General features: G+C 37.7%; 1 protein-coding gene across 2 annotated transcripts in view; it reads right to left on the minus strand.

The window, feature by feature from the left end:
• Positions 1–1,444: 1,444 nt before the first annotated feature.
• Positions 1,445–14,427, minus strand: part of FAT4 (FAT atypical cadherin 4) — a 171,154-nt gene continuing 158,171 nt past the window's right edge. For both annotated transcript variants that reach the window (XM_082838502.1, XM_082838501.1), the window contains 4 exons: positions 12,181–12,305; positions 10,266–10,483; positions 5,967–6,228; positions 1,445–3,361 (listed from right to left, as the gene is read on the minus strand). In XM_082838502.1, the coding sequence (XP_082694628.1) occupies positions 1,497–3,361; positions 5,967–6,228; positions 10,266–10,483; positions 12,181–12,305 (2,470 nt within the window). In that variant the 3' untranslated portion in view covers positions 1,445–1,496. The remainder of the gene's footprint in view (positions 3,362–5,966; positions 6,229–10,265; positions 10,484–12,180; positions 12,306–14,427) is intronic.

A 14,427-nucleotide genomic window follows, 5' to 3' on the forward strand; every position in this document is an offset into this window, starting at 1 on the left:
CTGGCCTTTAGTGAACATATCTAGGGGGAACTTCCAAGCATTTTTTGCCAGAATGCTTAAACCAGGCTCATAACAAAGTTAGTCTCCTAAGGTCCAACCTAGTCTAGACTCATTATGCTCTAGGGAAGTCCAAGAACTCTGACAGGTAGGAATGCACTAACGTGACCTTAAAATATCTGTTCTGGCAATTATCCATACTCATGTTTTTTTAAAGAAAATGATGTTGCCCATTTATCATTCAACTTGTCATACCCTATTGACAAGTAAAGACTTTTCTCAATTGGGCATGGAAAGAGTATGGGAAAAAGGAAAAAATTAATAGTACACTATGAATGCAAAGTATTTTAAATAAATATTTTAATTCTATCGTTGGCATTTAAAAGTAGAAAGCATACAGTATGTTACAAATATCAAACTGTGAAAAATATGAACGTTACATAAGTAACAAATGTAAAAAAGGTATTTTCTTACCTTCCCTGAAAGTAAGAAAACCATTCAGCATAGGAAAATATCAGTATCAAAAACACAGCTTCGGTGTAAAAAAAAGTTTTTACACAGTATTAAAAAAAGGGTCTACAAAATGACAGAAAGTAAGAAGTGTTGAAATTTGACTTTATATAAATTATAAAAACTGGGTACTTGGGGTAAATGTTAAATGGCTGAAAACTAAGTCCAATCATAGGCTTTCTTTAGGTTGATTCTTTAAAATTTTAAAAGCATAGAACATTTTTCAATAAATAACTTTTAAAAGTGTCTCTGAGAAGTGTTGTTAGGACATCATTCCACAGCAGGAGAGCGGCAGAGTTCTGGGGACAACATTTTGTTCCAAGTGGAAGCCTGATGGAAGTCAGAAGACCAAAATTGTTTACAAAAAAGATTCGGAATTTTTAGCAAAACTTTGTAAGAAAGTTCTAAAGTGCTGAACAAAATGACGTAATTTTAGTACCCACTGTCATGACAAACATATTCAAATATTCAGACATTTCTGAGCAACATCGAATACGGAATCCATAATTCTGAAAAGTGTTAATACTTAGTCGTTCATTCAAGGATAGGAGGGCTCTTTCTACACTTTACAAAGATGGGTTAAACCTCAAGGATCTTGCAATGCAAAACATGACAATAATAATACAATGGAAACAATACACATACCCCACCGTAAAAGCACAAGTTCATTTCGGCAATGGCAACGATATTAATTTTAAAAGTCACAAATCAAACATTGGTAAATAAGAAAAACCTTTCCAAACGCTGCATGCCACATGACTAGTTACAAAATACAATGCATGCAGGAAAAGAAATTCAACCAAACATATTTAAATTAAAGAGTTGTTCTGAGTCTGTTTCAGCAGCATTGTGGTTATTATTTTTAAGTTTTCCTCTAACACCAATTCATACTGGCCTGTTTTGCAAATGTGACCCACCCTATTCGGCAACCTTACAATGGTTTGAGTGTTTCTTGTTTTTTATATTTTTATAACGCCAGCACACAAAGGTCACACATACTGTTCCGCTTCCCCATCTTTGGGGGCTGGTTTAGTGGTCCCACCTTTGCCTTCTTCGTTTGCTGCTGCTTTTTCTGGGAGAGATGCCAAATCTTTAAACACATCTACATAATGGCCAAAGCCAGGGCCCCAGTTCAAAAGGTTGTCCCAGTTGAAATTCCCTGCTTGCTGCCCAAGCTTCAAGGGCAGTGTGTTGTCAGCAACCCCAGGCGCTGCTGCCTGTGTGCCCACAGGTCCCCCCTCAGCCCTGCGGCCGTGGTATCTTCTAGGCTTCAGTCTGGCTCCATAATTATCTTCATCATCTGCATCAGATTCATTGACTTGAGATAATTTGGGCATCCTGGAAGTATATACCATTGGTTTTTCCCTGTCATATTCCATTTCTGAGCAAGTGAAAGACTCATGAGAGTCACTATCAGAGGAAGATTCTGGAGCCGGAATGCCATCCGCTGGGTTCCTCGTTCTGGACAGTGGCCTTCTGCAGTCCTCTTCTGAAGAAGACCTCCCGTGATCTGCACTGCAGATACTTGGGTTTCTAGGGCGAGGGGTGTTTAGCCTCTCCACCTCCTCAATGGAGAGTCCTACTGGTGGAGAAGATTCCAGAGGAATCTGTCCAATTGGCTGCTTCAGGCGACTCCCCGGTCTAGAACCATGAGAGGCCATGGCCTGAGGACTCTTGCTTCTCCTTCCCAGCCTCGCGGCGTAGTTGAAAATGCCGGGTTGGCACACGTCGCCGTGCATTTCCAAAGTATTTCCATCCCTTATCGGAAGATGCAATTCCCTGGCTGGGCTGTTCCTGTAGAAAGTGGAGGACTTGGAGAAAGGAGCTGGGCTGTGTCGAGACAGAGGGTTGGGAGTTGGGCAAGCCGAGTGGCTCAGGGAGCTGGATCTTAAACCTTGACTGTAGGAAGGCTGGTAAGTCAAGCTGCTAGCTCCTAAGGGCATGGGGGACTGCCTGGCGAAGCCTAGCGGACTGTGCCGCTGGATGGAGAATTTCGGGGTGTGGCTGCGGAACTGCTTGTAGTGTTGGATGATGTCTGCGTCTGAAGGGGCGATGCTGCTGGCGTTGTCGATGTCGTAATGCTCTATCTCTTGCTCCGGTGAAGCCAAAGGGGCACTGGGGATGGTTTCTGAGTTGTGGGGAAGATCGGTCTCATCGTAGATGAGGTAGGGGTTCTCCCTTTCAATGATATCAGGCTTCGGGTTCCCTTCGGGCTGTTTCCTCACGGTCATGTCCTCCCCGTAGGGGGGGATGTTGTCTGGATCATCAAAAGCAACGTTCTCACTTCCCTTTTTCTTCTTCTCCTTCGGTTTCTTCTCCTCTTTGGGATTTTTGGCCTTCTTCCCCCGGCACTGGTTACACAGAATCAGGCTCAGGACCAGGAGGGCCAGGACGGTGGCACAGCTGCCCACGATGGCAGGCACGGCCCACAGGGGCAGGGAGATCTCCTCGGGGCCCTGACTCACAACACAGACGTGCCCTCCAGGACTTCCAGCCTTACACACCCTCCCCGGAGGACAGAAGACACCAAGACAGGCCACCACCGTCTCACAGGTCCTGCCTGTGTGTGACTCCGGGCAGCTACAGGTGAAGCCGGAGTGCAGACCTGGCTCACAGCTGCCCCCGTTGTGGCACGGGTGGGAGGCGCAGTCCCCGGGGGGGACGCACTTGTACGCGTGCCACTGATTGATGCACAGCAGATCTCCCCAGCAGGGGTTACTGGCACAAATGTTCGGGCCACGACAGCCCATCTTCACTGAGGGATCCGTCTTCGAAATGGAGACCAAGCTGTGCTTCCCGCTGAAAGGAAGACTTTCTCCGCCGTACAGCACAGAAGCGATGCAGCCATCAAACCCTGCCGGGGCAAGAAGGAGCAGTAAGGCGTTTTAGGGAAAACCAAAGGCCTAACAGGCTGCACAGATCTGCCGAAGAGAAGCTTCACAATCACATCACGAGAGTTTAGACACCACATTCCCAGCGCCATCACCCCGTCCGAAGGCAATAAATCCGTGCATATTACAACAGAAGTTAGCAAGTTCCATAACAGAACGTGGAGCAGATTGCTGGCATCCTGCTCTTTCTGAACATTCATGAAGGGCGCTAACAGGCTGCGTCTTCGTTTTATCCCTCCTTTAATTATCTGTTGGTTTTATTTTTAGAGTCTATGTACCAAGAATTACATACATAAAAATAAATTTTATTTTAAAACTACTTAAAAAGAACCAAAATAGGCCAATAGCTTCAAGCATTAGATCTTGCACTCTCAGTGGAGGTGATACTGCTCCCAAGGGGGGAGTTGAACATAGCTTCTTAAGGAGTAAAAGAAAAACCTTAGCTATTACCATGACTTGTGGGCCTCCAAAGGGCAGATATAGAGTATACTTGTGGCAGGGACATGGGGGGCAGAGATGTGGATAAATCAGGAGGTTGGGATTAACATATAAACACTACTATGCGTAAAATAGATAACCAACAAGGACCTACTGTATAGCACAGGGACTCAATATTTTGTAATAACCTATAAGGGAAAAGAATCTGTATGTGCATATCTGTGTGTGTGTATATATATATATATATATATATACACACACACATATATATGTATAACCAAATCACTTTGCTGTATACCTGAAACTAATAGAACATTGTAAGTTAATTACACTTCAATAAAAAAAATGGAGTATACTCATTCAATTAACATTTTATGCGGTAGTGATGGCAGGGGTTGGAAAAGAAGATCTAACACAGCTCCTTAGAGGGAGATGATTTTAAAAAAAGTTGAGAAAGACTTTGTTACACTAATATTTGTGTGTTAATATTGCTAATGCTCCAGTCACAAAGCCCAAGAATATATCTTGACACTAACAAAAGGGCATAATTTACATTGGCTTATTTTCTTACAACATCCAAATGAATTAGCATCCATATTCTAAAACAAGCTAAATACATAAGAACTAATTATTACCTAGGCTTTAACTTTTATGCTTTGACTCCTTTACTCTGCAACACATTTTTAAATTTTCCTCTTCTTTGGTGCGTTATTCCACCCTAGTGTCATTTCCATTCCTGATACACTCTTTTTCCATGAGTTCCTGGGACATCTGCTTTTGTCCCTCCTCTCCTGGTTTTCTTTTTATGGCTTAGTCCCCTTTCTGTCTCATTCTCCTCTAGACAGCCATTGGCTCTTAGAATTACTCAAGGTAAGGCCCTGGGCTTTGTTTTTACTCTACACCCTCATATTTCCTTATCATATCCATGCCCAGTACTTCAGTTACCTGCTCGACACTCATAACTCCTAAATAAGTATTTCCAACTGGTCTACTCCTGATTTCTAACCCATCTACCCAAAGGTCTTTCTCAAAGGTGCTCCAAACTCAGAAAGCTCCAAACAAAATCTTGATGTTCCCCATAGATATATATATATTATTGTTTGTTTGTTTTTTTGCACCCTTTTGCAGTTTCCTCTCTTAGTGGCACTACCCATTAGTTGGAATGTCAGAAACCTTCCTGAATTTTACCAAAAGCATCAACACTTTGGCTCATTTTCATTCCTAAAATATGCTTCCTTATCCACTACTTTTAAACTCCTGTGCCACCAAACCAGTCCAAGCTCACACAATACCTTGCATAGATCACTGCAATATCTTCCCAGCTAATTTATGCAAGTCCCCTCTTGTCTTTCTCCAATGTATTTTCCATGGTGTAGCTGGAAAAATCTTTAATGTCACTGTATATCTGATTTTGATACTTCTGTGATTAATTTTTCAGTAACTTCCCATTGTTCCAAGAATGAGAAAAAAATTGCCACATAGTCTAGGAGAACTTTCATTCTCCAACTTCATCTTTCATCTGTGACATCAGTCCCCAATATTCTGGGTTCTGTGATCTTGACTTAATCTGCTTCTTTCCCTTTAGTTCCCATCAATATAAATTAACTTTCATACTTTCCCATCCTCATCTTCATAGTTCAGATTTAAGTACAAATGCCAATTTCCAGAGAAGTTTCCCCTTCTCCACGTTTTTGGCAATCTCTTAGAATTCTATGTTCTTCCTCACATCATTTATCATAGGTTAAAATAATATAGTTACTTGTGTAACGATTTGGTTGATGTTTGTCTTCCTTACAGGACCATGTATTCTGTGAAAAGAGTCCACCATTGTAGTTCATGCCAAGTACCTACAGGACTGTATGTTGTGTGAATGAACAAACGGATGAGTAAATGAATGAATGTATAAATAAATATTTGGTACACAAAGAAAGGATCAAAACACCCTGGGCTGAGTTATGAACTTGGTAGAAAATGCCTAAAGAAAGTGATGACCAATAATTTATTACCAACTTTCTAAAGGTAGTTATGATAGTCTTAGAATATTCATAATGGACATTAACAGATATCCAACTACTTTTAGAGGAACAATTTTACCTTTCTTTTGTGCCTCTACTCAACACAAGCATTTACCTGTTTGAGTATCTCGATGAGCTTGATTGGGAGGAATTCCTCCAAGAGATATAGTGAGCACATCGAGGCCACCAAAATCCTGAGTAGGGTGAATGATATCTCTGTTATAAATTCTGTCGATGGACAATACTGTGGTTGTTCCATTTTTTCCAATTAGAAAAGTATGCCAGTGGCCGTCAGCAACGTAGACTTCAGGAATATTTCTCTCCACTTTCCCAGCAATTCCTGCATCTGACGTAAAATGTACTTTGCCATTCTTAATCTGTAAAATATATTAAAAGTAGTGTACAATTAAACTATGGTATGCTTGAATAAAAATAAAAGTGTTGTGAAACCTTAACACATTGATCAGTTTAAAGCAGAGAGAACAGTTGAGGAGTCTGGTTGTATTAGAGTATGCCTTTACAATTGTAGTTAACATATACCTTCACATATAATAGGTTCAGCAGTTTTCAAGATATTCTTATATTTATAACTAATTTTTCAAGATGTATAGATTTATTTTCCAGAACGCAACTGAGATAAATAATAGGGTGAATACTAATTTTAAAATAGGTAAATCACACCTTTTTATGAGTACTTATATTTTAATGGCAACTGCAAGTTTAAAAAAATTGTTTCGTAAATGGCCCATAGCTATCAAAAAATTTTAAAACTATATCCAAAATGAGAAATCAATGATTAACTATAAATGAAGCATAGTTGGAAAAGTGAAGACATGAAGAAATTGTTTTACCTGTCATCTATTACACACTGGAATTTTATCTTAAAAAAGCATGCTTATTATTTAAGATGACCACTATGATGAATAAAGGAAGAGTTCTTAATAATGAGGCATCTGGACAAGTCTTTATTTTGGCTGTCTTTTAAAATTTATCTAAGGGATATTTGGTTTCTTTTACTTCGCCCAGTAGAACATTGGGTAACAGGATGCTCTTACTCCAGTTTCCAGCTCCCTAGTTTCCAGTTTTCTAAGTAGACACTTAGAAAATGAAATAATTTATAAGGCAGGATGAAAAGAGCATAATCCCATCACTACTGCCAGACAGAGCCGGTGCCTCGGCCGGGGGATAAAGTGGCACTGCGTATCAAATGACGGGAATGAAAGGATGGATCCGTTTATTTTGTCACTCAGATCAAATGCTTTTTCTACATGCAACAAACACATCTGGTAGAATTAAAAATGAGTTCATTTTTACTTTATGGAAAATATGCCTAACACATTTACATAAGTTATTCATAATGTAATATTTTATTAAAGCAGTTTCTCCAGATAGTAATATATTCCAGTACTGAACCCAGGGGAAAAAAAAAAAAAGAAAACTGTGGTTAAATGACAATAACATTTCATCGAATGGGCAATGTCTCATGAAACAGACAGTGAAAACAGCAACTCCTCTTTGGTTATAGGCAGAGTCCTTTTTGGAAAGAAGCCTTGAGAAGAGCCTTCCGCAAGCTCTGTGTTTCTCTCCTAATTGATCACACCATGTCATCCTTTCGTTCGACCAATTTCTGATGACAGGGTCCTTGGAACATGCCATGGAGTAGGATGAGTAAGAATATATGTTTCCATTACAACATTCTTCATGTTCTCCTTCTCCTCAATAATACTCTACCTAACTCTTCTACCCACCCTAACTTTTCAAACGTCATGCTCATTTTTTGCTTGGTTTTATTTATGCATAGATTGATTTGCTCACTTATTTATTTTTGACTCTGTAGAGCTCGGAATCATCCTAACCCTGTACGTCATACCTGGCCTCACTTCAAAAGAAAAACAAACAAACAAACAAACAATACACCAAAAACCAGAATTGATTTGGAGTAGAAACAAAGCCCATCATCTGGCATTATTACATTTCCAAATATGGAGATACCCAATGTGCCGTGAAAGAAGAGAGATTTGTGAAACAATTTAAATACAGTTCAAAAGTCGTTATACATAAGAATGCTTTTCTTTTGTTTTCCTCTCTGAAATTTTCTCTCCTTAGTTTCTTTTTTTATCTGAATTAAAAAAAAAAAAAAAAGAAAGAAAGAAAAGAAGGGGAAAAAAGAGAGAGAGAGAGAAAAAGCAACTGTCAGAAACTGAGCCAAAAGAAAGACAGAGGAAAACCAGGGGCCTTGGTCACTGATAAGCCAACTGATAAGTAACAGTCCATTCTAACTTGCTTCCTCGCCTGGATAAGCAGATCGGATTCCTGTCATCCAAGTAACTTGCTTACTTACAAAAGTCACTCTCTTCCTGTCTGTTCAGTTCTTCTTAATCACTGTTTCTTTTTAATCTATTTACTCCACCTGCCAAACCCCTGAATCTCTGAAAAACCGCCTTTCAAAATTTTCATACAAAAGAAATGTGCATTTTGGTCTGCATTAGTCATTATTTTTACTCATTTTCCCTTCAGGGAAAAAAGAAATCTCTTTCTAAGTGCTTGCTACCAATGCAACAAAATCTGGAGAAGCTGCATGCTGCTGTCCTGTTGGAAATGCAAGATTTTATGGCGACAAAAACGGATGTCGACATTCAGCTTCTTCCTTGAGGAAGAAAAATATTCTGTCTCCAATTTCTTCAAGCACATTGTTTTTGTATCTCTTGGCTTAAAGAGATAGCATACAGAAATATTTCATATGTCATTTAAATGGCACGAGGACTTGGAAGCAGCCTAACAGATAACACACAGACTCAATGTCAAAGCCTCTCAATGAATATAAAAAAGGTTTCTGGTAGAATATGGTGGTCTACTTCTTTCCTTACTTTCTTTACTTCCAATACACTTTTCAATGAAAACCATAAACACCGAATAATAACGTTATACAGTGACTTAGGTGTTTCGTTTTGCAGCAGTTACTCTATTAATTCTGGATCTGGGCTCTTTGTTTCAACAATGGAGGTAAAATTATAACCTGAAGATATTCTTCAACTGTATTAGGGCAGAGTTTCTCAACCTCAGCATTGACATTTCAGACTGGATGGTTCTTTCTTGTGGGGTGTTGTGGTGAGCACTGAAGGGTGTTTAGCAGCATATTTGACTTCTACCCACTAGATGTTGGCAGCAGTACCCTCCTCACTCCCAACAACCAAGACAATAAAAATGTTCCCAGGCTTTGCCAAATATCCCCTGTGGAGGGGTGGTAAAAACACCCCCAGCTGAGAATGGCTGGACTAGGGGGATTATGAGAATTTTAAAAAGATTGTTTTTTATACTATTTGAAGCTATGTACAGGCCACATAACAACCGAGTTGGCTGGGACAGAGAGAAATTTTGAGAATAAATAAGCTGAAGTTTAAAGGTGAATGTCTGTTTTTATTTTTAGCATTTTATGTGAATTAAACCTAGTAATTTTCTATGCATATTGCTCTTTTCTTTATGAACTAAGCTTTCAGTAATTTTCAAAATATTGAGTTATAAGTGAAAATAATTCAGGAAATCTGGATTTGCTTTCTTAAGAATGAACTAAAATTCATATAAAAATTACCAGCAGATTTATAATAGACTGAATGATATTAATAAAAAAGCAGTTGATATAACTAAACTAAAAAAAATGATGGTCTGAAAGATGAAGTCTTATTTGTGGGAAGGAAAGCAGAATAGTCATTTTAGAAATTAAGAAAGCTAAGAGCTGACAGGAAATGCATATGTAATGAAATTATTCACTAGTTCAGCATCTCATTTATAGCTGAGGAAAAAAATGTGTAAAAGCCTAATGATAAATCAATCATGAAATATAATGTTTCAGAAATATTTATTTAGAAATTATTTGGAGGAGTTAACTGAAATTTTACTTACCATAAATTCCAAAGGTATTTAATTTCACAGGATTTACCTGAATAGTGAATTGAATATATGTTCCAGAATAAAGCCAGAAAATTTCAAAAATTTTTTATTCTAATCATTCCAATTAATATATACATAACAATGTTTGGAATAATTCTTGGAAAAACATAATTTTCCATTTCAAAGACATACTATCTTTTTGTTTCACTTTGTTTGAAAGTAGGGTAAAAACAATATAAATTTTTATCTGGCAAAATAGATTGCAGCAAATTCTTTCTTTGCTGGCCTACACAGCAGTGCTCTCTACTCTAAACAAAAGTGTTTAGAAACCAAACCATTCAGTTCTTTGTTACTCTGGCCAATGCCTGAGGAATAGTTAAGATAGATGATATTGGAATAGTGCCCAGCCTCAGTCAGAACTCCAATGGGTTGTGAAGAAAAGGATAGAAATTATGGGAGAAGTGATTTAAACCATGACACAGCAGGCGGTCTAATCAAATGAAGTCACCATTAGCTTTTATCTTACCTTCACAGTAGTGTAATTGCTGCTTTCTTGGATATGGATTAAAATGCCATTCTCGCTTCTTGTCCTGAATTTTACTTCCAGACTGTTCACACCAAAAGATTCCAACATGGCACCTCGGATGCTCTGTCTCAGCAAATACTCCCGCTTCTCATTCTGACTCATGTGGTAGTCCAAGCGCCCTTTGCCTTCTAATGATAAGGCCGTGTCAGGAGTAATAGCTGAAAGCCAATGAATAAAGGGAAACATGAATGCATCCAATAGGTATTTCTTAAAGAGCTTCTTTGGTGACAAAAATATTATAAAAAAAGAACAATGAAAATATTAAGTTTTTGGAATTAGTGTCCCTTAATCCTCCTCTGAAAAAATAATTCCCACTTGTGAATTATTGTGTAAGTTGATTTCAAATGCTTAAATCCATTTCAGAACCATGAAATATAAAACATTTTATGATAATTATTCATTTGGAAAATATTCATTAAAATATTTGATACATGCTACATACATTATGAATACCTCGAGAGATAGCCACATGTTAAAAATATACAGTTGAAGAATTTGATTATAAGTTTCACTGTGTTTCTAAAATTAATAAATCCATATATGTTTTCACATATCTTTAATCTTTAATCTTTAATCTTTCACATATCTGTAATCTTTAAAGCCTCTAACATGGAAAATTTGAACAAAGAATTGTACAAACATTCACATTTGTAAGTAACTTTATTAGTAGCAATAATCACATCGAATTTAATTTGTCATCATGTATAAACATCATATGTAATTATAATTTTTCATAATCTGATAAAATGTTCACACTTCTGAAGTATAAAAGTGTGTTATAGCTAATAGAGCTAAAGAAAGGACATAAAGAAAATTAGCTCAAAAGGGCTTCAGCAATGAATGGTACATTTTAAGAAGGTAAACTTTGTAGTATGTGAATTATATCTCAACTAAAAAGAAAAAACTGCAGGCATTGCTCAAGTGAGTGACATTTTATTTTCCAAATATAGTTGGGTTCCTACCTACTAAATACTCATTACTTTAAAAAATATCATGTGACAATGTACTTTTCCCATGTTTTGATTTTATCCTAAATAAACACAATTATACTCTGCTACTAAGATTTTTTCGATTATAGTATATGTGTAATTTAATCATAAATTTCTATTCATTCTCATATTATAATAGAATCAAATGACTACTTAAAAAGTGATCAGATAAGTGCAATGATTTAAGCAGTAACCACTTATCTGAAAATAAAGCAATTTTTATAAAAGAGACTCCATTAGGGTTAGTTAGTGGGATATACAACTTGAAATTAGAGAATGCCATGTTCTAATGATGGCTTGAACATCATTAATGTCTTAATAACAATAAAATTAGGCTTTAGAAACAAATAACTAATAAAAGAATTTAAAAAGTAATATTCAAAGCCAATTCCAATAATTGCAATTTAAAATTTAAGTATCACCTTGAACTATAACGGATTTTATTGCCATTGCATGTTTGAACTCAGTGTTTAGTGATTTAGTATTATACTTTGCAACCAAATACAACATATTCACCAGAGAAATATCCCCTAAGTGCAGATAATATTAAGCCAAAGCCTGAATATAGCTCCTGGCTTTGTCATTTGTCTAGCATTCCTATAGGTAAAACAAAAATAACTGATATATTTATAAAATGGAAATGAAGGACATATTTAGTAAATAATTCTAAAAGAACTTCACTCTTTCTCAGGTTAAAACATGAATTAAAAAATGTCACTGTGTTTTACCAATTATTGCCCATTTAATATTTTCAATATTTAGAATCAAAACATAATTCTTTTACTTCAATTACATATTTGGGTGCATATATTTATATTTTTAATGGTTATTATAATTTCTGGTGGAAGATGAAACAGCTTGCATACATTTTTCACAATATTTCCCAGTCAGTCCTTCTCTGCAATGACACTGCTGCCACGACCAGTAATCCGTACACGTGCCACCATGTTGGCAGGGACTGTGAGTACAAGCACCTTCTAGTCTAGGGCATCTAAAATAAACAGAATAAAGACGCATAAAGCACAAATCCGGTGGGAGGAAATTTGTTAAAATTAGATATAAACTTTTATTAACCTGCTTAGCTTTCATGAACTCATATCTTTGAAACTCAGGTTACAACTATATTTGGAGCATCTAATCTAACAAGGTGTCCTGTAACACATGCCCTGTCTCATTCATAATAGAGAAGATTAAACAAAACAACAATTTACACAATAAAGAAAAGAGGTGATCATTCCTTTTTTTAATTAATTCTTAATTGAGCAAAGCCTCTTGGTCAAATAAACACTTTGGTGCACATGCTCTCGGGGCCACATTTTTATCTGAATACCCATCTCCTCCATCAGACAACTCACGCACCTAGTTTATTGAATGGCTACTACCTGCCAAGCACGGTTCTAAGCATGGAGATAAAGTGATGAAAAAAATCCATGTGTTCATGGAATATTTCTTTTTCCTTGTGGGGGACACAGACAAAAAACAAAAAATATATATAATTGTGTAGTATGTTAGAAAGAAGGAAGTTTCATGGGAAAATTAAGGCAGAGAAAGGGGATTGGGAGTTTTGAGGGGATTGCTGGATCTCTAGGTTAGGGAGTGAAGGAAGGATCTGTTTTCATAAAGTCCTAAACAAAGGGAGAGAGAGAAAAGTATATCTGATAGAAGATCATTCTAGGGAGAGGAAAGAGCCGAGTGAGGAAGTCCTGAAGTGAAAGTGTCCTTTGCATGTTTGAGGAACATCAAGTGGCCAATATCGTCAGAACAACGTGAACAAGAAGAGCAGGTAGATAATGGTAAGGAAGTCAAGGGTGTGGAAAGAGCTATCTCAAAAATGGCTGGGACTTGGGCTTTCCTGGTGGTACAGTGGTTAAGAACCTGCCTGCCAATGCAGGGGACATGGGTTCGAGCCCTGGTCCGGGAAGATCCCACATGCCCAGAGCAACTAAGCCCATGCACCACAACTACTGAGCCTGCGCTCTAGAGCCCACAAGCCACAACTACTGAGCCCACGTGCCACAACTACTGAAGCTCACGCACCTAGAGCCCAAGTTCCACAACAAGAGAAGCCACCACAATGAGAAGCCCACGTACCACAACGAAAAGTAGCCCCCACTCGCCTCAACTAGAGAAAGCCTGTGTGCAGCAATGAAGACCCAATGCAGCCATAAATAAATAAATAAATAAAAAGAAATGGCTGGGAAGTGACCTAAGGACCTCCACGTTTGCCACCCATGCTGGATGTCTGCTGAACACTCTAAATTAAAACTGCTGAATAGTTGTTAAGTTGCAAAAAGGAAAGAATAATGTTGAGAACTGGACTTTTTCTGGACTAAAGAAAACATACCTTTCCCCAGTAACAAACGAGATGTGCTCCATAACCCAATCACATGTATAGAATAATTTTACCCTCCAGTCCAAATTCTGCATTAATTTCCCTCATTTCCCTATAAAAAACCCTGCCCATTTTCTTCTGGTGGGACATTAGTTTGGTTTCCCCTGGAATCTGTGATCCCCGAGTTGCCATTCTAAGACCCCAAATAAAATGCCTTTATGCCTCTTTACAGTTCCTGGTCCATTTGGTTGACAAGAGGAAGGTCAGCCTTATAAGTCAGGGTAAGAACTGACCCCTGTTTTTATTTTATTTATTTTTTCTTTTAAAAAAAATTTTGTTTTATATTGGAGTATAGTTGATTAACAATGTTGTGTTAGTTTCAGGTGTACAGCAAAGTGATTCAGTTATACATATACATGTATCTATTCTTTTTCAAATTCATTTCCCGTTTAGGTTATTACAGAGTACTGAGCAGAGTTCCCTGTGCTACAATAGGTCCTTGTTGGTTATCTGTTTTAAATATAGCAGATTGACATGACTTCTGTTTGCTGGTGGATTAAATGTGGTTTGTCAGAAAGAGAGGAGTCAAAGGTGGTCTACAAATTGTGGTTGACCAGGTGGGTAGACTGAGTTATTATTACCTGAGATGGGAAAACCTGGAAGGAGTGGGTTTGGGAGAAGTCGGGAAGGAAGGCCAGAAGTTCAGTTTTAAACTTAAGTTTGAAATACTTGTTAGAAATACACACAGGATATTCCGTATGCTGTTGGATATGAGGGTCTA

This window comes from Leucopleurus acutus (assembly GCF_964270905.1).
Source record: "Leucopleurus acutus genome assembly, chromosome: 4".
NCBI lineage: Eukaryota > Metazoa > Chordata > Mammalia > Artiodactyla > Delphinidae > Leucopleurus > Leucopleurus acutus.